The sequence below is a fragment of the Numenius arquata genome, chromosome 4, assembly GCF_964106895.1.
Source record: "Numenius arquata chromosome 4, bNumArq3.hap1.1, whole genome shotgun sequence".
Lineage (NCBI taxonomy): Eukaryota > Metazoa > Chordata > Aves > Charadriiformes > Scolopacidae > Numenius > Numenius arquata.
This window is the reverse complement of record NC_133579.1, coordinates 46,448,492-46,473,887: the sequence shown is the minus strand read 5'-3', so window position 1 is coordinate 46,473,887 and position 25,396 is coordinate 46,448,492. Positions and strand designations below refer to the sequence as shown.

The 25,396-nt window shown below is 39.1% G+C and overlaps 1 protein-coding gene across 2 annotated transcripts in view; it reads left to right on the top strand.

The window, feature by feature from the left end:
• Positions 1–16,656, top strand: part of CTNND2 (catenin delta 2) — a 543,425-nt gene extending 526,769 nt beyond the window's left edge. For both annotated transcript variants that reach the window (XM_074146739.1, XM_074146740.1), the window contains 4 exons: positions 887–1,013; positions 5,463–5,594; positions 12,722–12,795; positions 15,743–16,656. In XM_074146739.1, coding sequence (XP_074002840.1) covers positions 887–1,013; positions 5,463–5,594; positions 12,722–12,795; positions 15,743–16,003 — 594 coding nt within the window. In that variant the 3' untranslated portion in view covers positions 16,004–16,656. The remainder of the gene's footprint in view (positions 1–886; positions 1,014–5,462; positions 5,595–12,721; positions 12,796–15,742) is intronic.
• Positions 16,657–25,396: the final 8,740 nt, after the last annotated feature.

Here is a 25,396-nt window from a genome sequence, read left to right as displayed (position 1 = left end):
TCAGTGTGGCACTGGGAAACTGTGATACTCATAAAGACAGTTAAAATCTATCAGTACTTTAAGATATTTGAAATACTGTCCTTTAATAAGAGCACTTGCAAAAAGTCAATTTATTATCTCATGATACCTTCAAATTATTTTTAATATCTTTTTAAAAAGCTAAAGTACATTATTTTGGATTATTGGATTATATTATGGTACAGAAACAAAGCATGAATTATTAAAACTCTCCTTTTTATTTCCAAAATAGCTGTTTCTGGTGTTTGTATTACTTTGTTTCTTTTTTTAAAAAACAATACATCACCATTGCCACAGTTTTAAATACAAGGACTAGAATTTCTTTCTGTACATCTTGGAGAAAAATACAAGGAAACTGCATTGATTCTCTTTCCCTCACACATGAACAGATGGGTAGTTAATATAACTAGACTGTAGATACCCAAACAGTTACAATAGTATTGATAATCCTGGAACTTCCCCATCTACTTACTCCAAAATTTCCTTATAAGGTAGAAATTATGTAAAACAGAACCTGAATTTCACTGTAAAGACAAGCAGACTTATGATTTGGAATATTTTCATAACCAGAATGCCATTTGCAATGTGAAAATAAAGGCATGTAAAAGACAGAACTATTAAAAAAATAACCTAAAAAGTTGTTCGGCTTCTTCAGTACTTGGGTCTTTCTGAAATGTGTTATTTTACAGAACTTTCTGCATTTTAATTTTTCCCCTGGCCTGTCAGTATTTGCCACCCAGTGACAGGAAAAAGATAGTAGCCCGCTTGTGTATATGTAGTGAAAACACCAGAGGAAAACACTCTGTACTTGAAATGGGGAACTGTATGGCGTTTTCACTGACTGCTGTTGCAATGTTTGATGTTGCAGGACGGATGGTCGCAGTATCACTTTGTAGCCTCATCTTCAACAATAGAAAGGGATCGGCAAAGACCGTACTCTTCATCACGCACGCCCTCCATCTCTCCTGTGCGCATGTCTCCAAACAACCGCTCAGGTAAAACCAGGCTTTCAGGACTAAAGTAAAGACAGACATAATCCATCACTGTCATTTTCCTTCTTTAATCAATGTCACTGGCATCTGGATTTATTGCTAACAATGGTGGAAGGGCATAAAATATGTTCTTTACTCTTACCTAAATTATCTGTTCAAACCAGGGATATTTTCTTTTCTTCGTGTAATGTTGATGGCATATTTACACCAGTTATCATTAATTCTGTATGATCCATACAATGAGTAAACGTAAGTATCTCAACTTATGCGACAATGTTAATCAATGTTTCTGTTCAGAAATCTGGGCATTTTCCCCTGCTTATTCTAAGGTAGAACATACCTTGGTTAGATAAAACCATTCCCAGTGAAAATCTTCTAAGATGAACAGCGTAAAACAGTCAGCCTTTCAATGTGTTTTTTACTACTTGTTCAATCAGATGCTGTCATTCATAGGCATACCAAGAGTTTAGGATTAAAATTGGCCAAACTAATTATTACCCTCAGCATTGTGCCATTGCTTTGTTTTTAAGAAAATTGTTTTGTTATTTATCTAGAAGCTGCCTATTAGTCCTGCAGAACGACCACTGAGGAAATTTGAAAATGTAGCCAGAAGTACAGGGGGAGCTGCTATTCAGCTTTCAAAATCTGTCATTACACAAGTCCGTAAAGGGCTCTTGTTCCTTTTTTTCTTCTCCTAAATCTCATTTTGACTGTAAGTGCAAGGCACTTGAAATGTCTGGCCCTGAGATCTTAGTTCCGTCTCTTGCCAGAACTGTCTCCTCACTTCTGTTACTCTGTTGCTTAAAGAACATACTTAAAGAAATTTTGACTTAAATCTTACTGCTGTCATCAGACTATCACTAAGACTGGAAAAGGACAAATACAGTGGCTGTTTCTGAAGGAAAAGGAGCCCATGTAATTACAGACCAATCAGCTTAACTTCATCCTAGAAAATTTCTGGAACAAATAATCACAATCTGAGCACCCCAAAGAGAGTAAGAACATATGATACTGGTTAACTCCAGGAGTGCCTGTTTCTACATAGTAGTTTAGGTTACTCTCTGTATGGTAGTATCCATATCAAATCCAAACATTGGTTCAATACGATTTGTTCTTATAAAATCCACCTGAATTCCTGCTACAACATACTTAAAATGCTTTGTGGAAAGAATAGTCAATAAATGAAATCTACTGCAATCAGTAATACTCTTTCAACAAGATTTTTATAGGCAAGGTAGGGCAAGCTAACAAACAGTCCAGAAAATGTCATGTGTGATGAATACAAAACTATCTGAAAATGATTCACAAAGAATGGATATTGCTCATTGCCGAAATGGAAGAATGCCTTGCTTGGAGTTTGCCTTGGGCTCAGTACTCTTCAGTGGTTTCATGAATGGCCCAGGTAATATACAGATAATGCCTATTATCTTTGCAGGTGACATAAACCTGGGAGAAACTCATGTACCTTGAAGGGCATTACTGGAATTCAGAGTGATCCTGAGAAATTTGAGATACTGTCCAAAGGGAAAAAAAATCCAGTCCTTCACAAATAAATTATAAGGAGAATATCTGGCTAGAGAAAAAACCTTTAGAAATGATTTAGAGATTTTTGTCAGTTGCCAACAGGAATTGGGAGATGGAGAAATCAGGATATGAGGTCACACTGAATGGGCTGTAATTGTTTAACTAAAATAAGAGAGACACAGGATGGGGGCAGTGGGCAGAGGTACACATCGAGTATTCAAGCACATAACAGCCAGCTGTGAAGAGGCACGGCATGAACTTTCTTTACTTTCATAGCAGACAGTTACAAATAATGAGCAGCAAGGAGTCAAGCTAGACATCAGGAAACAGCAGGGAAACAAAGCACTGGAACAGACTGCTTGGAGCAGTTATGTGGTCTCTGTCATTAGAGATCTTTAGTTTTAGATGAAAATCTGTCAAGAATTATTTTGGTATGCTGGATCCTACCTTGGGGTAAAGAGTTGAAGTAAATGAATTCACAATGTCCAATCCATCCCTAGGATTTGGTGGTAAGACGCCTTAACTAGCATAGAGAGCTCTGTCTTCTTTTCTGTGCTCTTTAAGAATAAGAGCAGAAAGCCTCGATACCACTTTTCAGTCTAATGTCAACCAATAATTTTATGTCTGCTTCCAGTAAAAACTCTGAAAGAGGGCACTTCTGGATTTTAACACTTGCCAGAAGGCAGTTGTTCTCACGTGGGAGGAGAGAGAGGTAATTCCCGCAGGGAGCAGAGAGAGATAGTTTTGTCTTTATCAGTCAATTTGGTTCAGAACAGAGTGCTTAAAAGCATTACCAGCGTGCATGAAACAAAATGCATCCCTGTGTTAGCAACTTTTTCAAGGTTTGCATTCTCTTTTGTTCCCTATTAGATTCAAGTTGCCATTAGCTGATTTGGTAATTTAATATCATGTTTCTTTATATGTTCTGGATTATCAGCTTTAGAATTACATCACTATTGACAAACAATTTAAAAAACAATCCCCAATTCTAATGGTTTCATCAGAAAAAAAATCTGTCCTGCATTTGCTCTGTAAATTCAGAGGCCAGGGCCAGCAGAATGAATCTAAGCAGAATTCAACATCACTTGTGCTTTCATAGAATCATAGAATCATAGAATGGCTAGAGTTGGAAAGGACCTTAAAGATCATCTAGTTCCAACCCCCCTGCCATGGGCAGGGACACCTCTCACTAGAGCAGGTTGCTCAAAGCCCCATCCAGCCTGGCCTTGAACACTTCCAGGGATGGGGCATCCACAACTTCCCTGGGCAACCTGTTCCAGTGCCTCACCACCCTCACTGTAAAGAACTTCTTCCTTATATCCAATCTAAATCTCTTCTCTTCCAATTTAAAACCATTGCCCCTTGTCCTGTCACCACTCTTCCTGACAAAGAGTCCCTCTTCAGCTCTTCTGTAGGCTCCCTTCAGGTATTGATAGGCTGTTATAAGGTCTCCCCGGAGCCTTCTCTTCTCCAGGCTGAACAACCCCAGCTCTCTCAGTCTGTCTTCATAGGAGAGGTGCTCCATCCCTCTGATCATCCTCGTGGCCCTCCGCTGGACCCGTTCCAACAGGTCCATGTCCTTTCTGTGTTGAGGACTCCAAAGCTGGACACAGTACTCCAGGAGGGGTCTCACGAGCGCAGAGTAGAGGGGCAGAATCACCTCGCGAGACCTGCTGGCCACACTTCTCCTGATGCAGCCCAGGACACGGTTGGCTCTCTGGGCTGCCAGTGCACACTGCCTGCTCATGTTGAGCTTCTCATCCATAAGCACTCCCAAGTCCTAACTTTCTATTTTTCTCTTTTTCCTACTCCTTAACTGAAACACTCAAAAGTGAAACGTTGTTTAGAAATGCTGAAAGACATAACTCATGATCAAGCTTCACAAATGAGCTTGTCTTACATTTTTTAAAGGTTTTTTTCCTTTTTTTTTTTTTTTTTTTAAAAGCAAGGACATTTTTATTGCTTTTGAGGTTCTTTTGACATATCAACTATCTGAGTGGAGGCAGGGGAGGGAGTGTAAGCACCAGCACTGTAGTTATTTTTGTACCACTGTGCCTTCATGAGGCTCTGGGATGCTCTGTCACTCACCTTGTACTCCTTCCCCTGCCTTCCACAACAGGGAAAATGAGTTGTATCTACCAATACCTAAATATATTGAAGTCAGTTTATTTGAAAGCCATTATTTTTTCCTCTGCTTTTCTCCTTTTCCTGAGCATCACAAACTCTAAATCTTCATGATCAGTGCCAGTGATCACCTTCACATTCTCCAGGATCAAATACAAACCCAGTTCTCCCCGTCACCTCATACTTTCCCCCTTTTTGGCCATACTACTAGTATCAGTGTTGAAGGATTTAGTTTTAACGATAGCTTAAAGAGCATTTGTTTTAATGGTAGTTGTTCATACATAGATATTTAAAGACAGAGAAATTATTCGAGTTACCTTTAAGTGTTAGGCATTCTTTGCTATGTTTTCTATGAAAAATACCTTTCTTTTCTTCCTGTCCCCATTAGAATCATTTAACAGTCTTTTCAACAGAAAGAAATTAACCATTTTAAGAAAAAATGGAAGTGCCTACACCAGAAAGATTTGACAAGATAAAGAAATTAAAAGGCTAAAGGGGAAGAAAAAAAATTATTATTGGTATACTTTTTTCTTAATGGTCATCTTAGATGTTCGGTGTAAATGAAAAAAGTAAAACATTCGGAGTGAAAATGATGTTTGGAGTTGATTGTCCTATAAATGCATTTGTCCTGTATTTGAAATAAGAGCACCTTTTTGTTTCTTCCATAATGGGGTAGTGTTTCTTCAAGCAGCTTAATGTTAGTATGGTAGCAAATATAAACTTTACTAAAATGTTTACTCTAGAGTTAAACAGTACATTCAGTCATATGTGGCGAGAAAAAATAAATCCATTTTTATGATCTAGCAAGTGCCCCAGCCTCACCCCGGGAAATGATCAGCCTAAAAGAAAGAAAAACAGACTATGAATCAACTGGAACAAACGCCACATACCATGGAAATAAGGGAGAACACACTTCTAGGAAAGACACCATGACAGGTGAGATTATGCTTGCATGGCATATTTAAAATCAGCTGTGATAGACCGCTGATTTTATAGGCTTGGCTGAGTTTACTGTACTAGAGAAAAGAGTCAACCTGCTTCGGTTGATTCCAAAGTTTTATCCACCTTGAGAAATACAACTGAAGAAATATTTGATCTTAATGAATACAATGCTGTGTGAAAATGATTTGTGAAGACCATGTTTCTTCACAGAGGAAAGTGCAACTTTACATTTCTTTTCAGTTTTAAGTTTCATTTCAGAAGCAAGTGAGCAAATCCACCTTGTATTAACTAATGGTGTTTCTGAAGCATGACAATGGTTGAACACGTGCGGTTATCCCTAACATCTCTTTTTTGCAGGGAATGGCTTTCCGGGACCGGTTACCTTATTTTGCATGTCAGTCATTCCTAGGAAATTCTGTAGCAGTTTGTAAAGTCTGTCCCTGTTACTTTCTCAGCTGGGCTGATGTAAATAGAACAATTTTCTGTGTGTATATTATGGCATCTATTGCAGGTTTCACTGAAGGCTTTTCTACCTTAGTGAGCTCATTAACCTCTTAGCACTTCAGTAATTATAGAATTTTGAGTGATTTGCCTAGCACTTTGCCTCTTTGTTAATTCTCTTCTAAAACATGTGTTGGTCTCCATCACCATTGCACAGGCTTATATAACCCCCTGGACATTTGGACATTTTCGTACATTTATACAGTGCTGAGCATCATGGTGTCCTCTCCTCCAAATGCTACTGCAGGGCAAGCAAAAAATCGTGATGAGGAGTCACTCTGCGCTTTCTGAATGCCTATTAGCTCTTCCCATGCCCTCTGTAGAGGTCTTGCTCAGAGGATGCCAGGATGGGCTGTCTTTGTGTTCCTCAGCTCTCTGGGGACACCAGTAGAATGCTGACTCAGCGTCAAGCCATTCATACTAGCTTTCAAGACCGAATTTAGGATATGATGATATTCGCACTACATCTACTGTATTATATGCTATTGTGTAATCAAAACCTAACGACCAGCCTTTGAATTTGTGTGAAAACGCAATACGGAACATTAATTAGCATGAAAGTGAAAATCTGAAGAAGAGGAATGACAGTCAAGAGCATTTGGAAACCACAGAAATGAGGGGTGTCCTGAACGGCATCTGCAGCGCACCACATGAGGTTGCAGCAGATTCAGTCAAGGTACTGCATTTTATGTCTCTGTAATATTTTGAGTGTTTCATAGTCACTGCACAAGGTGGTTCTCTAAAACACTCCAGCGGTCCTTACTTGTGTGATTGTGAAGGACCAAAAAAAAAAGAGTTTCTATGTGGAAAATAAGTGTGTCCTTGCAAATAGTCTTGTCTGTCTCCACACTTTAAAACAATTGGGGCTTTCTTTTTCCCCTTCCTTTTTCATTTTGTCTTTTTACTGTAGTGTTTTTCTTCTCCCACTCCTGTTTCCCTTGTTTCCTTTCCCTTTCAATATAATTTTCAGATAGTGAGGTTTGTACTTCCCCAGCAACCTTTGCTCCACTTTGATTTTTGCATCGTGTTTTCCTTTAATATCTGCTTGTAATTTGTCTGTTCTTATTGATCTTTTGGGTGGGCTTTTAGTAAGGAAACTCGAAACTCAGCATCGTGCTCAGCTATCGACTGTTTTTCCAGCTACTGAGCTCAGTGAGAAAAATCAAAACCAATATCGAATTGAAAAGTTTAATAATATCTTACATGACCACTGTACAAATGAATGTGAAATTAACAAATCACTTTCTCTCTCTTTCAGGTCACCAAATCTCTACTCATTTGGTCTGAGCTTAAATTAAGCACCATTTTAGGAACAAAAGAAAATGACAGTTAGAAGGAGTCTTACTCATCAACATTGAACATCAATTTTTTGTAACGTATTTGTAGCTCATAAAATAAATATTTCATTACAGAACAATATAAAATCAGTGTTCTTTATTTAAATTGGGAGACATTTTGACTTTACTTGGATGGTCTAATATAAGTTCGTGTAGCAAGTTCATTGCAATGCCTGTATTTCATTTTGTGCATCAGACAGTGCATTGCAGCTATACATCCACAGAGCCTATGGGACTTAGATAAATGTTTTTTTCAGGTTCCACCTGGCATATACGTATTTTGAGCTGCTCTTGTATTTTGTGCCCAACTGATGTATTACACAAAGCTTTCTTTGACTTACGGATTTACACAGAATGTAAGGCCACAGCTGTAGTTCCAATTTATCCACAACTGTCTCCATGCTCTTCTCCAAAGCTCTTCTCAGTTTATAGTTCAAAAATTTTATGACCTCTTGGCTGGGACCGAAATGAAGGTTTTTTGATGGATTTTCGAAGTAGAAATGTTGGCTTTTTGCCATTGTGGGGAGTTGTCAGGAAACCTCTGGGAAAAATGGAGAGTCTATGAAGTAAACAGTTTGGCTGAAGATGATAACTTATATTGATTTCACAAGGACAGCTAAAACATAGAGGAACAATATCAAAGTTCTCATTGCCCTCTTCCTTTCACAGGTTTATGATGCCTTGTATATTTACTGTCCATCTTCTCTGTAGAAAATAATAACTAATAATAAAATTTTATCACCTAAAGTATATTTTTAAGACAAAAACTATTACATTCCTGTTAAAAAAAGCAGGAACTATAAGTGCATGTGATAACGTTATTTATGCCATGGTGTTTTCTTTCAGAACAGGGAAGATAAGGTTACTGTATACTATCATGGGACTCCTACTCTAAAGTTTCTTTTACTTTGTTAGTTCCCCTACTGAATGAATACGTGCATCACAGTCTGCACCCTGTATCCTCACTTCCACCAGCAGAAATACCTTCTGATTTATTTCTTTTCATTATCAAGAGTCAATCATCTATACTTTTGTTATTTAAATTTACTTGCAAGTCCCTGCACATTCAGAACACAAACAATCACCATCATCTGTTACAATAGCTACAGATGCTTGGGCTACTTGAACTTATTATTACTTTAAGAAACCATAATGCACTGTAGTCTTTTCTCATGCCCTTACCTCATCCTTCACCATGCAAGAAGGTGGCGGTGGTAGTGACAGGTAATGATCTCTGTTAGCTGAGATTTGTGAGACACAGAAGCATTTTCCTTAACTGTCTTGAACTAAATTTTAGAAAATGAAGACCTGCTGCTTATAGCAGAAAAAGCAGGTTATGCAATACCAGATGAGGATGACTAGCTGCACAGCTGAGCTTTCCTTTCTTACTATCGGTCTATGTTTGTGAGGGCAAAAGGCTAGCACCTTGTTATTTCAAAGTGTCTGTAAATGTGCTCAAAATAAGTACTTACAGGAACTGAAAGCTGAATGTTAAACCATAAATCAAGTGACTGGGATATACAGGGAAGGCTTCGGTCAGTAATACCTTTGTCACATAAACCACTGAGTGACATAATTTTCAAAGCTGTTGTCAGCTTTGCAGAAAACTGCTGTGGGGAACTATATGATTTTTTTTAAACCAATATCACCTTGAAAACTGAACAGGGGAAAAAAGAAAGGTATATATGTTTTTATGCAGTGCAGCCACAAAGTACTACAGGTTGATCGTAGTCCTCATCTTAGAACCTTCACAATTTTACCTAGTAAGAAGTACCTCTGCAGTACTATCATGTACTAATGTTTAAATACTGCATAAAATACACACATACACACACACTCATCACTCCTTGAATCATTTCATCTGCAGCTACAATTCTCACATCCCTGTAAAGAAGTGTGGCTGCTGGAAAATCTCCATCTCTTACTCCTTGTACCCCTTTCCCTTCTCTTGCCATGTTTTAAAGAAGATAAATTATTTCAGTAACCTTTCTTTCTCTCTGTTTGATAATTTTACTGTGATGGTACGTATACAGCATTAACAGCAAAAATCAGATACTACACCACACAATGTCTGTCCGTTCATCTAGCTCATTCTCTCCCTTCTTTCTTTTATATTTGCTCTCTGCTTTTGGACAGCAAGAGTCAACTGCTCACTGAAGCATGGCAGAGCGGGAATGGAGTTCCCAGGGATGCCGCCTGCGTGTTCAGAAGCAGGTACTGGAGCGGGGCTGCATGCACTGCTAGCAGCTACATTGCTTGACTTACATTTCCTCCAGAGACAGAATTATCTCAGCCTCCCAGCTAGACTAAGCCAAGATTTCGTGTTCTTGAACTCTTGGCATTCATTTCCAAGCATTGGATGTGTCATTGTTTTTATTACATTAAGAAAGGAATGCTACATATTTTTTTTTCATTTTAAACTTGTGAATTTGTGTCCACATCACTGCAACGCAGACCTTGCAGCTATTTTCATAAGCTGATACTATCCATTTTCCATCGCAGAATATGTGATCTGGGAGACCGTAAGTCTTATATCTGGCACATGACAATTCTGAGCACATCAGTGCAAATGTCCCAGTAGTGCATTGGACAGCTGTGCACCAACTCTGGACTGTTTCTGTTTTTTTAATAGTCATGGCTATTAGTGGCACATATCTACCATGTGCCTTTTTATATACCTGTAAAAAGGTGAATAGGTCATGACCCTACTTAAAGTCTCTCTGATTGCCTGTAGGAACAACATATAAATTAGCATGTGTCCAGTTTGCTATTTTTCATCAGGTTCTCCATAAAACCCTCAGATGTTGCACCGTATACCAGTCTTTTATACTTGACATCAGTCAACCATGAACAGCGTTGTCCTATTGGACTGAATATGTTCAGTCATGCTGGACTGAAAACTTGCACATATGAAACTTCAACCCTGCTTATTTTGCAATTTATATACATGAAAAAAAAAAAAAAAAAAAAGGTTTACAAGGAGTTCTTCCCCTACTTAGGAAAGTGCAACACATTGAATATCACTTTCATTTTTTTCAGTAAGTAGCACTTCACAAAATGGGTAGCTGAAACGCTAGCTCTGAGTATCTCTAGGTCTTGAGAAGAGAAATGTATATAACTCAGCTTCTTCTAGCAGTTTTTGGGGCACGCAAAAAAATCAGGAGGGCAGCATAAAAGAGATGCTACCGAGGAAAGATCTGGTTGTTGCACTAATGAGCTCGATGCCGTCATGAGATGCACCATAAATAGCAATGCTGATGTGGACTCCTCTAATACCAAAGACTGTCATCAGGAGGGAGAGTTTCAAACACCAAAGCAGAGGATGCAGCTGGAATATAAAAAACACTGAAATAACAGTCAAGTCTCGTGCATCACTCGAGTTTGGTGATAAAACGTAGCCCGAGTAGAGAGAACCTCTGCAGATCAGCCCTTCAGCTCTAACATCTATGGCCAAAGACAAACTACTCAAGCAGTGATCATTTCCATCTGTTACTACCCATTGGCACACAGGCAGAATAAAGAGTAACCTACCACTGGAAAAGACCAACCATCATCTGTTACTAGAGTTTGTATTCTTGTATTCTTCCCACCTTCAATGAAAGGATCCTGCTGCACTCCTTGGAGACATCCAGAGCTCTTCACCATTTCCTACACAGGACTATGCACTGTCTCAGTAACCACATCCAGCTCTTCAAGAAATAAGAGTTTTTTCACCCCTATTAGTTAATGGTTGTCAAGTGAAAAAAAAAACTTTTTCCAGCTGTTAGGGCTCATCACACCACCACATAAGCCCTGTCTTTATCCTGTTTCAAAAACATGCTGGAGATCTTTAAGAACACCATCTGAGATCTGTAAAGCAGCAATATGGAACAGTACACCAAACTTGACAAAAATTCTACTCTCTGCACGGAACCCATGGCAGATTTGAAGATCAGAATTGGCGTATTACAGTCAACTTTGACTAGAGACCATGCCATTCCTTTCTCCATAGAGGGTGCTGTGGCTGGGGGAAGGATAGAGGCAGTTACATATGCTGGGGTCCATGCTAGCATGTTGCCGAAGGAAGAAAGAGTGGTTACTTCTTCAGTAACTGTGGTTCTTCATAGCGATATGGCTAGCATGGATCCCATACACAGCTTTCGGCTCTGATGCTCAGTCCTCACCCTTAAAGGTTGTGATGGTATTAAAAGTAGCTCTTGGTGCCTCCAGGTTTTATACCATTGCACAGAGACCTGAGAAAAGTTGCATGAGCAACATGTTTCAATTCCACTGATGACTGATTCGTAGCTACTCAATTTTTACTTAAGGCACATGCTTTTATAATGAGATTCCTCATGGCAGCATGAAACCATTGGTTATAACATCTGGAAAGCTAATAATACATGCCCAGTAAGAAGAAAGTGCAGCAGTCACATGAAATGGTACCCTCATATTCTTTCAAATATGAGAAATGACTACAATCATTCTAGTTCTACCAGCAAACTTAGTTTCAGCTGGATAACCAAATTAAAGTGATCAGTGACGTCAGCCTTGCAGGGAAAATCCCTAGCTTTTTTATGTGTTTTTTGGGGTAGGGTGGGAAGTAACTTCTTGAAAAACTGTAGGATATTATCCTTGTCTTTAGAATTGCTTCTGATTTCATACTCAGCTCAATTTTGTCCGTGCATTTTAGTAGTGGGACATCTGAGAAGAAAGTGACAGCAGTTCATGAATTTGAGACTATCTTGGTGAGACCTCTTCAGTATAACTAGATATTACTTTTTTGCATAACTCATTTTTCAGTTGCATTTAATCACTTTACTCATGGATAGTTTCACCATACAGCAAAAGCACTGTAGGATAAATAATCCAGGATTTGGTGTAACATCATCCAACTGAAGTGAAAGGAGTGAAATGTTTCTTAATCTCAGTATTTACAACTGTTACCTGTTTATGTGTGATATGAAATCCCATATATAACCTGGAATATATTACCGAATGCTAGCTGTATATGTAATTATTTTGCTGATTTATATGTGGAGTGCACAAGACTGGTGTGAACATGACATGGCGCCTGTTACCATTAGTAAGTGTATACCATGTACATGCATATACAGCAAAGCAAAGATTATGACTGTTTAGTAGGAGGAAGAGAAAACAGAAGTCTGCAGGTGCTTTTAAACATTTTTGTGTATGGGAAATGGGAGCTGTATAATGTATTTAATGAAGCCTTCAGAATTCATTTTGAGGCCAAAGAGGTATGTTTGGTAAACCTGCTTTTTCCTTCCTTTTTTCTCTCTCCAGCTCAGAACACTGGAATCTCAACTTTGTACAGGAATTCGTATGGTGCACCTGCTGAAGATATCAAACACAATCAGGTAAGTATGGAGTCTAAAATGTTACTGTTCCAGGTGGCAAAAGACCAATGTAAGACCTTGTATGGAAACTAAGACAATCACAAAGGTTGATAAATCTAGATCAGAGGAACTGAGTCATCTGCTTGCATCTGCTAGCAATTCCACTGGCTTCAAACAAGCTACGTTTTTCATGCTAATGGATAATTTCAGCCCAAGTTTCAAAAATATCCAAGAGGTTATGACAGCATATGTACAAAAATTATCTAAGGTGTTTAAGCCTATAACTCATAATGAAATCCAGAGGGGCTTGAGACCTGAATGCCTTTAATGTTTTGGATATGTATGACACAGACTACAAAAGCCAAGCTAATGTTAATGGGCACTTCTACTGTCCCTGGTATCTCACGATGTCCTGTGACAATGAGTTTGGCTAAGTCCATTCACCTCTTATTACTTGAGTATAGCCATGATAAAATTCAACACCACTGCCGACACTGCACTGCTCGCGTTCTAAGGCATCCTAGCAGAAACTCAAGTATTGAACAGGCTTGAAAATGGAATCCTCTGTATCTTTTGCAGGGATGCGTACAATACACTCAACGTGTCGTAAAAGCCCTCCGTTTTGCCATTTAGTCACTCCAGAATCATGATTGTATCAAGGCTTTTTGCTTGGTTGTTTTTTTAATATATGCATCGAGGCATGGGCAAGAGAAAATCTAGCATTTCATTGGCAAGGACACTTTCTCATGTTTATACATCTAAGCCATTTAGTCTAGAACTTCGGGTCTCTTTTAAAATATCCTGTCCCTGAATACCAGAAAGCAATAAGTATGTCTGGATAAGGTGGGCATTACAAAACTGTAATGTGCATCATGGGTGTGCTAAGGTAATGGACTCACAGAAAAAGTTACAATATCAACATATATGGCATTCATACAGCTGGTATTTCCACTATAGTATTTCCTCAGTCCCTGGGAAACAGACATTTTTCTGCACCCGTAGGCTTATTTTAATCATTATCTGTAATGCTACTTTATACTTAATTATCACAACTCCTTAATATTGTCACAACTTCTCTGTGTAATATGGAAAAGTTACAGCATTTTTCAACTAGAGAAATGAGATGAAAAGCCATTTAAGGAAAGTACTTAAGATTATGAAGTAGTATCAGATAGGTACATTAATATTTAGTAAAATTGGTAAAAAATATTTTTCTCTGAAGATTTTACTAGATTACCTGAAATTTCAATTTAAGAGACTGGTATTTTGATTTTAATCCACAAATTAAGGAGAAGAAAGTTTCTGGTATTCTGTGCCCCCATTTCTGATTTTTGGGCTTGCTTTTTAATTAGCCAGTATTTCCTGTGGTGCACCATATTCCTTCTTTGTGTGAGCCAGTTCAGTGCATGAAGGTGTATCTGCTTTTATGGAATTTAAAGAGATGAAGCCCTTCTAATTAGCAGTATTTAGAGAGAAGGGTATGAGGTATTGTAACAGCAGTTGCACTTTTAACTGCAGCTATGAATTAACTAATTTGATTTTTGGCGTGAGAGTTTGAGCAAAAACAAAGCAAACAAACAAAGAAACTACAAAAAACCAAAATCATTTTTCCACCTTTTCGTACTTGCTTTCTCAATGAAATGTCAGGTTTATGATTGATGTATCAGAAATAATGTTTTTAGCAGAAAAGAAACAGAAATACTACTTCAGTCCCCTAATTTCTACTCGAAAGTTGACCGTCTCTAACTTTTTGGCATATACTTTAGGATTTTTCTTCTGTGGCCAAAATTAAACACCTGTGTTTGAATCTGTGAAATGAAGCAAGGGGCTCAAGGTCCCGTACATCTTGATAGCAGTACTAGAAATAGAAACTAGAGTGTTTATGCTCCCTTGTGCTGTTCTAATATTGGGCCCAGTGTTGTAAGATCACCTGTAGGATTGTTAAAGGACATAGACTTTTGCTCTCTACACATTGAGTCCAATACAGAGATGCTTTGAAAGAGTATCACAGAGCTTGGGACATAGCAGTGCAACTGTTCCCCTCTTCTTGAAGGAGCATGACTGACTCTTGCAGAGTCAGCAGGATCTCCAAAGTCTTCTGACACCAACAGCTGAGCATCGATATTCCCAGTAACAGCCATTTGAGGACTGAAAGGCTCTATCATTTTGCAGTCACAAAGTCTGTCCAAACTTAATAGAGGTAGGACAGAGTGAAAGGTAGTGTTCCAACTATAAAACCAGAGACGTACTAGGGCTGTCTGAAAAAAACTTTGTGGCAAACTTGGGTTAGGGGGCCGCCTGAGATTTTTTTTCTGCGTATCATAAATATTTCAGCTTCAAGGCAACTTGCTGGAATGTAGCAACAACAAAAGATTGCCAGCATGAAGTGTTGAGGAGGTGGTAAGATGATGGTGCAGCTCAACAGTAGCAGAAGAACACATTTCAGGGCGCTTAGCTTGAAATTTTCTCATGTCAGTGCCCTGCAGACTATAAATGGTTCTTAAGGATACAGTGTCACACTAAATCTCACTTTTGGCAAAGGCAGCCGCAAAATGCTAATGTTTAGCATCTTTGGAGCGTATGTCACTTCCATTCAAATTCATCAAGGCTGAGTTTTGGCCACCAATGTTTGCATTATATTCCTGCAAAATAGTCAGAAAGCAATACACAGATTATAGTTATGAAAGTAACTGTAAGCTACACCGCTTGAACTACTTGTGAAGTAAACCAGCATCTTTAGCAGCAATAATATTAATGTATTTAATGACAATATTAAATAAGTAAATGTAAAGAAATGTGATGACAAAACAAAGCTGTAGAATTAATTCGCTACCATGCAATACCTTGGGCAGATGTTAAGATACTGTATTTGAAACACAATAAACATAGAGTGAGATTTACTCCTCCTTCCATCCTGTTGCCCACAATAAGTTGTATCTAACAAGCTGTGGGTATTACTACCTTTCAGGTTTCAACACAGCCAGTTCCACAGGAGCCCAGCAGAAAAGATTATGAACCATATCAGCCGTTTCAGAATTCAACAAGAAACTATGATGAGTCCTTCTTTGAGGACCAAGTGCATCATCGTCCACCTGCAAGTGAATACAACATGCACCTGGGACTAAAGTCAACTGGCAACTACGTCGACTTCTATTCAGCTGCTCGTCCCTATAGTGAACTTAACTATGAAACAAGCCACTATCCAGCCTCTCCCGACTCCTGGGTTTGAGACTTGGGCAGATACAAAAGCTCCAGGAACTGTGCATGTGCATGCATACCACAAGACATTTTTTTTCCTGCAAATTTAGTTTGTTAAAGCCTGTTCCATAGGAAGGCCCAGATAACCAGTATGGAAAAATTAAGAGATTTTTTTAGAAGGCTAAAAGATACGAAAGCTAAACCTGGGAGTACTTAGAAAGAAATATATGTATACTTATATATATTTTACAGTGTGGGGCAACTTTACTGTTGGCCTGTAGAGTCTAAAGTTCAGTGCTGTATATTGAATGTGGCTGAAGGAAGGAGGGAGAAGATGACAGTGGATGTGGGTCAAGAGTTAAGCACAAGTAACTGAGCAGCGTACATACTTTATGGGGAACAGCTTCTCACACTTTGTTTAATATCCTCATTCATTGTGAATCTAGGCTTCAAGTTGCATTTGGGGTTTCCTCTGTACAGCAAGATGTTTCTTGCCTTTTGTTAATGCATTGTTGTAAAGTATTTGATGTACATTACAGATAAAAAAAAAAAACAAGTGCATTGTGTATATTACACCAATGCCACAGTGTTTCTTCATCTATGGTTCTAAATATTGCTTCAATTTCAAATTTTGAAAGATGTATGAATTTCCAGTTTTTTGTTTTCTTTTCCCCGGTGCGTTTTAACAAAAAAAAAAAAGTCAAAAAAAAATCAAAAAAAAAAAACAAAAAGGAATATTTAGCAGTATTGTTCGTTCTGATATGTGGATTTGTTTGTGGCAACTAAAAAAAAAAGGCATTCAGCAGTTTCTGACAATTAACATTCATCATTCCACACTCCTTGTCAACGAAGTGCTTTTTCACTGCCTAAAATTTTAGATGTAGATATTTGAAATAGATTTTTTTCATTTATACCAGTTTTCTTTATGATGATACAGTGTTAAAAGAAAATAAATTACAATTGATCTGTCATCCATATTTGCTAAGAATGTCTATTTCCAAGAACCTACCATACAAATACACATTCTTACTTGTGTGTGTCCACGTATGCATAGTATTCTGTGTGCGTGTGTGTGTGTTTGAGTGTGTGTGTTTGTGTGGCGTAAGACTTCTTTTCATCCAATGTTTTCCTTGTTCAAGCTTCAATTTTTGTTTGATTTTCAGTTTTTTTAAACAGTGGAAACTCCAGTATGTGCTTTCTCTTACTCACTTTCTTAACCATTGATAGCAATTCAAAATTGTTAGGCCACATAGTCACAAAGGAAGGGGTTATCGGATTTTTTTTCACGGACTCCTTCACCCTTAGGTGCCATTTCCTTTAAAATAGCATCTCTTGATCTCTTAAGGAAATGTCATTACTCTCCAGCCACCAACCAGCAAGTGCTCAAGGAAGGCAGAGTTTGATCTTGCCATCTCCCTGAGGGAATGGAAAACAAAGACCCAACAGACTTAAGTCTGGAGTCTCCAAACTCTTCAGGCTGTAGAAGAGTCCAACTTGCAAACCATTAGGACAATCATTTATTTTAACCCATACCAAAAAGAAAACCTGATACCCAAGACACATTCCTCAAATACAAAAGATACTGACCATTTCTGTGCATTTAAAGTAAAATCCTGAAAAATAAAAAAATGTAAGGGACAGATTTTTTAAAAAAAAAAATTTTAATTAAAAAATTGAAAAGGAGACTAAGCTCGGAGACCAGAAGAGCTCACGTATTCATCTTGGCTCTTGGGATTCTAGAAGTGAAAAAAATAATCTAGCATTTCTTCATTTCTTTGATTCAGGCAACAGTTCAGCATAGTTTTCACAGCAGAAAAGCCACCACAAATGGCATAGTTGTAAGTTGCTTAAATTACAGTTAAGGAATTTGTTTTAGGTTGCAAACATTTCTGTGATTAGTCATTGTAATAGTCTTAACATCACCTGGCACACTTCTGGCTGTGCGCAGGGGGAGAAGTCTCTCCCAAGTCATCGCCTGCTCTATAGGACACAGCCCGAGTAGTTCACGCAGGCAGGTATTGTGACGTAGAATTGGTTTATCGGTAATCTAGGACTATAGTTTAATCTTTTTGGCAGCTTTTCCCAGTGTACGATATGTAACCTTATCTGCTCTTTGTAGTAAACAGGGGGGAAAAAATCGCATGCAAAAAAATTTTTAAAAAATTTAAGAAAGGGCGGGCGGGAGGGACACAGTGGGCCAGATGTATAGTGAGGTAGATAAAAATATTATTCATAGTTTTGGACACAGGTTGTTTATATTTTATTTATTACATTGATTTTAATAAGATAAGTGACATTTGCAGTGCTCTTTTGAACAAAGCACATTTTCAGTATAAAAACTTTTTTTTAATAAAGAATGTCACTCTCAACTTGAAGTTCTTCTTGACTGCCTGATAACCACCAGGCTGGTGCAGTTCTCCAGCCGCAGGATTGCCGACAGGCTGAAGGGATTCGTCATTCTTTTTGAAGTTCTTAGGACAGGAGGTTACTGTAAGTTGGATTTATTTCCATTCTTCAAACTACTGAAATGCCCACATTACCCCCTTTCAGCTCCTCTTAGGAATTCCTTGGAGTCAAAAGTTGACCATTGCTCAAGTGGGAGATTCTGGATCGATGAAGTGGCATAAAATACCTTTTGTCTATGGTTTGTGTTGTTTTGTTTCCATTCCTCTGTAGTGGCAAGTGCTCCGACTGATAACGTTCATTCTTGCTGTACTGAGTTTTGAGAAGGTGTTGAATTACCTGGCTTCTTTTCTAGGCTTGGAAATCCAACACTGCTGCCATACTGAGCAAGATATATATATGATGCATTTTTTTCAATATTGAGGAAAGTATCATTAGCTATTGCTGTTCCCTTCATTCTTGTACTAGATCACACACAGAAATAGAGAAGAAACAAAACTGTTCCAAAAAAATGTATAAAATGCAATTGATGTACTGTAAAATGTCGGATTTTTTTTTTTTAACAAGCTTCGTATTAGAATCTTGTTCAGCTGTGTAGAGCTATATAAATCTCACTGTTTTATTAAATGCTGTTTATGGTCTGGAAGGAATGGTTAACCTATCTCAAGATTAACAAATTTGCACTAACATGAGCAATATTGATTTGAAAAAAAATAATATGAATTCAATATTTAAAAGATAAACTATGATTTTAAAGTTATATTAACACTGAAAGTACATTTTGACAAATAACATATTTAAGCCCAAATATAAATGGTAATGTCAGATAACACAAAAGAACTATAACAATATAGATTGAGAAAAGAAATGTGTTTCACTGTACATGTTGCTAACATGTACAAAGACAAACTCATATTGACATATTTTCTATTAATAAATCCTACTGTATTGTGGAGAATTGCTGGTCATAGTGCAATATGTTTAAACTCAGAAGTTGACTCCATAGATTGATGCCTAGCTTCACACAGGCAACAAACCCCTGGAATTTATTTATTTTAAATAGTAATTGGATAGCTAACTTTCAGTTCTGGAGTCATTCACTCCCCACTCCCTCTCCACCAGCTTTATGAGCACAACCTGCTTTACAACCGCAAGCAAGGGGAAAAGTATTTTTGAGAAGAGTGTAAACACCAAGTTCACCCCTAATTATGGCTGAAAGAGCTCAGCTGCCACTGCTTACAAAGAGATAGTTTATCTACGGCTGCAGGAAAAACTAAAAAGCTGGTGGTACTGGATAGGAACATGCTGTAAAAAATATGGTCTTGGCCCCAGTGTTACGGAGACTGCAGCCAAGAAACGGAGAGTGAGCCATTAATTTACTCGTGCATTGCTGGGAGACCCAGTGTGCAGTGCATGTAAAGGCTTGGGAATAATTGTTCCCTGGGACTGAGTTGCATAAGTCTGCAGAAGCATCTCGCCAGGGAGACTTGCAACGCAAATCTGAAATGCTGACTTATTTTTTTCCACCTTGGCGCAGCACAGGCTGTGCAAGCCAGTGCACTGCAAGGGAGGCTTCCTCACCTCCTCCACCCCGTTACTCATCCTCTTCTGATGGCAGGCAGAAAGAGCTCCAAGTTTAGTGTTATTGAGTGTTATTGCTTGTGGAGTGGGAGGGATGGAGACAGCAATCCAAATGGTGGGTGGGGGTAGAACAAACAAGGGGCCTAAAAATACAGAAACTCAGAGCTTGTGCATGAAGACAGATACACACGCATAAGTGAAATGGACCCAACAAGAGATTTTATGCACTGAGATCATCAAATATTACTAACAAGCTAATGTACTGAGCATTTAATAGCAGCAACATGATGCACACAAAGCTTTATGCTAGAAAAGAGGGACGGAGCAGCAGAGGGAAATCTCAGGTCACCGTTGGGCACAGCCAGCTTCAGCCAGCAGAAGATGTTGGGCATGAGGCCAGTGACTGCTTACTGCTGTGAAGGAGAGAGGAGAGGGATGAGACTCTTGATCAAAGACTTTAAGACTAGGTCTAAGACACTTAAGACTAGGTCAAAAAGACATAAGAGGAAATGGCCTCAAGTTGCACCAGGAGGAGTTTAGATTGGATATTGGGAAAAATTTCTTCACTGAAGGGGTGGCCAAGCATTGGAACAGGATGCCCAGGGAAGTGGTTGAGTTGTCATCTCTCAAGTATTTAAAAGACATGTAGATGTGGCACTGGGGGACATGATTTAGTGGCAACCTGGCAGTGCTAAGTTAATGATTGGACTTGAGGATCTAAAGGTGTTTTCCAAACAAAACAATTCTATGATTCTATGATTCTATGACATTAGGCAGCTAAAACAGGCAACTTTTTGCAAACCTCCCCTCCTTGCCCCACCACTCTCAACAGCTGAGTGTAGTTCCCTCCACAAGTACATGGACACCATGCACACGTAGGACAGTCCCATCAAGGACCCAGCCTGCAAAGGCCCTTTCTATCAGCTGGGCAATACCCAGTACAGGTAAGTGGCCAAGTGGCCCCTGCTATGAAAGCTGCCAGTGTTGGGGCTGGGCTTGCTGAGGAGGAGCGGCTCCAGCCACTTGCAGTTCAAAGCCCAGCATTTTCCCTGGAGACCAGGTGTGCACCAACATCTGCTAAAGAACTGTGTGGTGCTGGCTCTTTTCCAGGGAGCAGGATTTTAATTACTGGCCTAAAGCCAGTTTCAGATATTTAGGCTGAAAGTGGGAGATTTGAGTTTCACCCCCAGACAAGGGGATTGAAGCCTGCAGCTGATACCTGTGGGAGGGGCCATCTCCACCTTCCAGGCTCTTCTAACAAACAAGTGAGAAAAGTAGTGACTATCACATATTTTGATACCCTGGCTCAGGAGCACATGTTCCTAACTCTTGCTCCATTCTTCTGAGGGCCAAGCCAAACAGCTCCATCTAACACAGGCACTTCAAGTTCTTTCTCCCTGATGCCCCCTCACCCTGGGTTTTTCACCATCTTGACTGGACCACAGCATTCAAAATATCGGCACACTGCAACCCTCTGCAAGTCCAGCAAGGCACACACTTGAGTGCTGGTGCTAGCCAGGCACAGTACTCTAGCAAGACACCATGCCAATGCATTACTCTTAAACTTAATCAAACTCACTTTAGTATTTTTAAAGCAATTTTAAAAGCAGTTTCCTTCCTCTGTGGGCATCGGTATTACTTTGCCAGAAGAAAGAACATGCTAAACTCCTGCAAAGTGTAAACCTTTAGCTTACACCTAATTTTAAAGCCCACAGAAGTCCCTAGAAAGACTTTCATCAGCTTCATGAAGCCATGGATCAGGCCCAAAGTGAAAACAGGTGAAGAATTGGTGCAACTTTCTCAAAGGATGAGCACATTCAGACTGTTCTTGCCAGCATGACAAAGGCTGTAACCTTCTAATAGATAAAAGGAGAAAAACTCAAGTTATTTGCTAGTACCTGTCTGTCAAAATTTACTATAGAGCCTTTGGCTCTCGGTAATTTTATTTCCACTGCTTTAAGAGGGTGACATAGATAAAAAGTACTTGTAGTGACTGATTGTTGCAGTTAATTTCAGCAGCCAGATGAGTAGTTTCAGACATTGAAATACCTTTCTTTTCCAGCCAAGCAAAATCTGAAGCTTACCACTAAATCTGGGAAAGCAGAAATCAGATCAGCAGTGGCTTGGTCATTCACTATTTTTCACAAATTCAATTAAAATATTAATTCACAGAAACCTTTTCATTTATACGTAGACTAGTGGCTATGGGAGTTGCTTTTTACATTATTTATTTATTTTATATGAATGTTATACAGACAGAAAAGGTTGATTACTAAACATGGCAAGATAACAACTAACACGTCAAGGCTGAAAAGAGAATGTATGGCAGAGAATTCAGGCTATTGTGTACAGATACAATCAATTATTACCTCTATTTGACATCAACTGATAGAAAAAAAAAAAAGAGCATCTACTGTATGAAGGTCAACATCTTCCATAGCAAATATAAGTCCCTTTATAAAAAGACTTACACCCTTTTCTTCAGAAAACCCACCACAATCTCTTCCTCTAAGCTACATTGGTTTGATGTTTTACTGGGATGGCAGGAGGAAAGGAGAATTTCCATTATATGCAATATCTGAACAATGTTTTGTGTTGCTTTTTTTTCTGCCTGAGGTTTGGGGATGTGAATAAGAAGGCCACTCATAGTAGGGCTGTAACAGCATTAAGCAAATCAAAATATGCAAAACAACAGCCACATGTACAAAATGTGACAACCACCACTTCTAATACCCTGGCTATCACTGCATGTTCACCATCATGAGAAAGACAAGAAATAAAAAACCAAGTGGCTTGTTCTTTTGAAGTAATGGCCTCCTATTACAGAGACACACCAACCCTGGGTCAAGACTTAAAAGAGTGACCCGTGCAAAAGCTGCTCAGAAGAGATCTGCTGACTTTGGGGTGCCCTCAGCCATGGGGCAGCCCTCTCTCTGCCTGCGGGGCTAGTGAGGACTGGGAGCCAAGAGGCAGCAACAGTGCGCAAAAGCCATCACAGTAGCTTGGTAGTCCTTGGTGGGGCACAAGTGCTGGTGCCAAGGAATGAGTGAGAGGAGCACTGTGGGTGCTGCAGCTTCGGGGAGCTCCACACTGACTGCTCACCATGGCCTTACTTTTCTGCTGCAGCTCAGCCAGGGACCTTCCAGTCCTGTTTTTTTTTTTTTTGCTTTACCTTCTGTTAGAATAGTTGAAGAGGTCACCTGTTCAGTTGGTTTTGATTTTTTTTTGTTGTGTTTTTTTTTTTTTTCCCTCTGGTTCCTTTTTAATAATGTAGCAGTTGTTATGATCCACGCTGATTACCAAAACACAGGTGCAGAGCCAACACTTGCATGTCAGCAACTCCTTCTGCTCTTCTAGTCACAGCTTATCTGTGATGAAGAAAAAAAAAAAAAAATCTCAGTTAGTAGAAACTGATAATGATGTGTCATGAACAGAATTTGCATTTTGCTCAAGTTTTAAAATAAAAAACCTGGAAACTTTAAACACACCTGGTTTGCTGGCGCATTTAAGCATGGGCTACCAGTGGTGAGGTCCTGCCCGCAGGTCACTGCACAACCTTCACTAAGGAGGAGGGCTCCATGCCAGCACACGGGCATCAGTGATATCTTTTAAGTTAGTAAGAAGGGAATGTCAAGTGGGAAGCCAGAGACCAGCAGAATTAAAGCCGTAGTTGTTAACACAGTGCGAGCTACCCTTCCCACAGCTAAGGCCTGTGGTTTGGGCTTTTTTGGCTTGCTTTTTTTTTTAGTTTTGATAATCAGTGTTTAGGGCAATAATATTTTTGATGTAACTATCTGTGGAATGTGTTTTGACTGAGTAAAAAGAAAAGTGATGTTAATATGTATATAACGAAAAATACAGTTGGAGACAAGTTGTTTCAACTTCTTAAAATTAGAGGTATTCGTGTAGGTTCAGATAATGATTTGATTTAACAACACTGTGATGTAAATGTAAATTATGTACTCTAATAGACTGTGAAATTCCAGATCTATCAGGACAGCTGTGTATAACGTACGTAGTTAATTGATGACTGTGCAAATCAGCAAAATTAAGGTTAAACAGGTGTTTAAAACAGGAGGATTTTGGAGCTGTTCCTAAAGTGACAAGTGATGGCTGTCAGTTGTCTTGTCTCTGCCGTGCCACAGAGTAAGTGTGACATTTGTCTGCTGTATTAACTTTGATTTAAAAAATAAAAGCAGTTTTATAAACCAGAACAACTTCAGTCAAAACTAAGCCTGACCCTCTGAACTAAAGGATGTGAAAAGTGAGAAATTAACTATATAATCTTTTATTGTGTTTCCAATACCATGCCCAGAAATTGTGAATTGTCCCAGAAAGACCGGGACTCTTCTACTTCCAGGGATTTACTCTGTGCCTTACTGATGGCACGCACTGCCTCTCACAAGGTCATCCGTCAAGGCACCGATGGAGCCCCATAGTACAGCCAACAATATTTTCATGAAATCTCAGCAGAGAGGTATGTGTTTGGGAAGCAAAACAGCAGATCTGTGTCTTGCCACAACCGAACTCCTGATCCTTCCTCCAAGACCTTCATCCACCCGATGTAGGGCACAAGGGCTGGAAGAGCATGACTGCCCCAACCTGCTATTTGAAATAAATCACTGCCTGGAACTAGGAGCATCTAAAACTGTTCAATGACATCTTAACTCTAGGGTTTTCTTGGTGTGTGGTTTCCAAAATAGTTTCCTTATGTGATTTTTGGCTAAAAGGCAATAAGAGAGGATTTTTTTTTACAGCAGGAACAATTTGGTACAATCCCAGTTTAGAGAAGCCCACTGGAAATGTGGGGTAAATCAGACACTCTTAACTATGATGTAGCAGGTGCTCCTTGCTCTTCTGTGCCATCTGGATAGATCTAGTGGCTGATGCCTAAAAGCGAGCAATCCTACCTGCAAAATTATTCTAGAGGGGAGAAGGAGCTAAAAGAGGGAAAAGTACTGTATGAAGATGTGGTGGAGGGAAAAGATAAGTCAAATGACCAGTGGGCTGGCCTGTAACAGGCATAGCTACCACTTGTCATTTCACTTTGCTTATTAATTTTGGAGTCAACTGTAAAGTGAACATGCTGTTTCAGGAGTGTCCTCTGTGCCAAAGGACGTCATAGGTCCTACACTATATATCCATTTTGTGGCAAGGTGAAAGAACAGAAATGGCTAGTAGAGCTGGCTGGAGTGGCTGGCAGAGCAAGGCACAGCATGGGGCAAAATTAGTTGCTGTGTTCATCTCCTTGTTAGGTTCTCATTTTTCTCCCTTTTAACAAAATATTTTAAGCCAATGGGTACACCATGGCAAAGTGAGAAATTTAGCTTACTGAATGCAAAAAGGTTTTGAGCTTTATTTTTTTTTCCCCATGCCTCTGAAGAGAGCTGAAGCCAGTGTTTTATTAGCAGCCTCCTCAGACATACCTGCCACTCCTGTT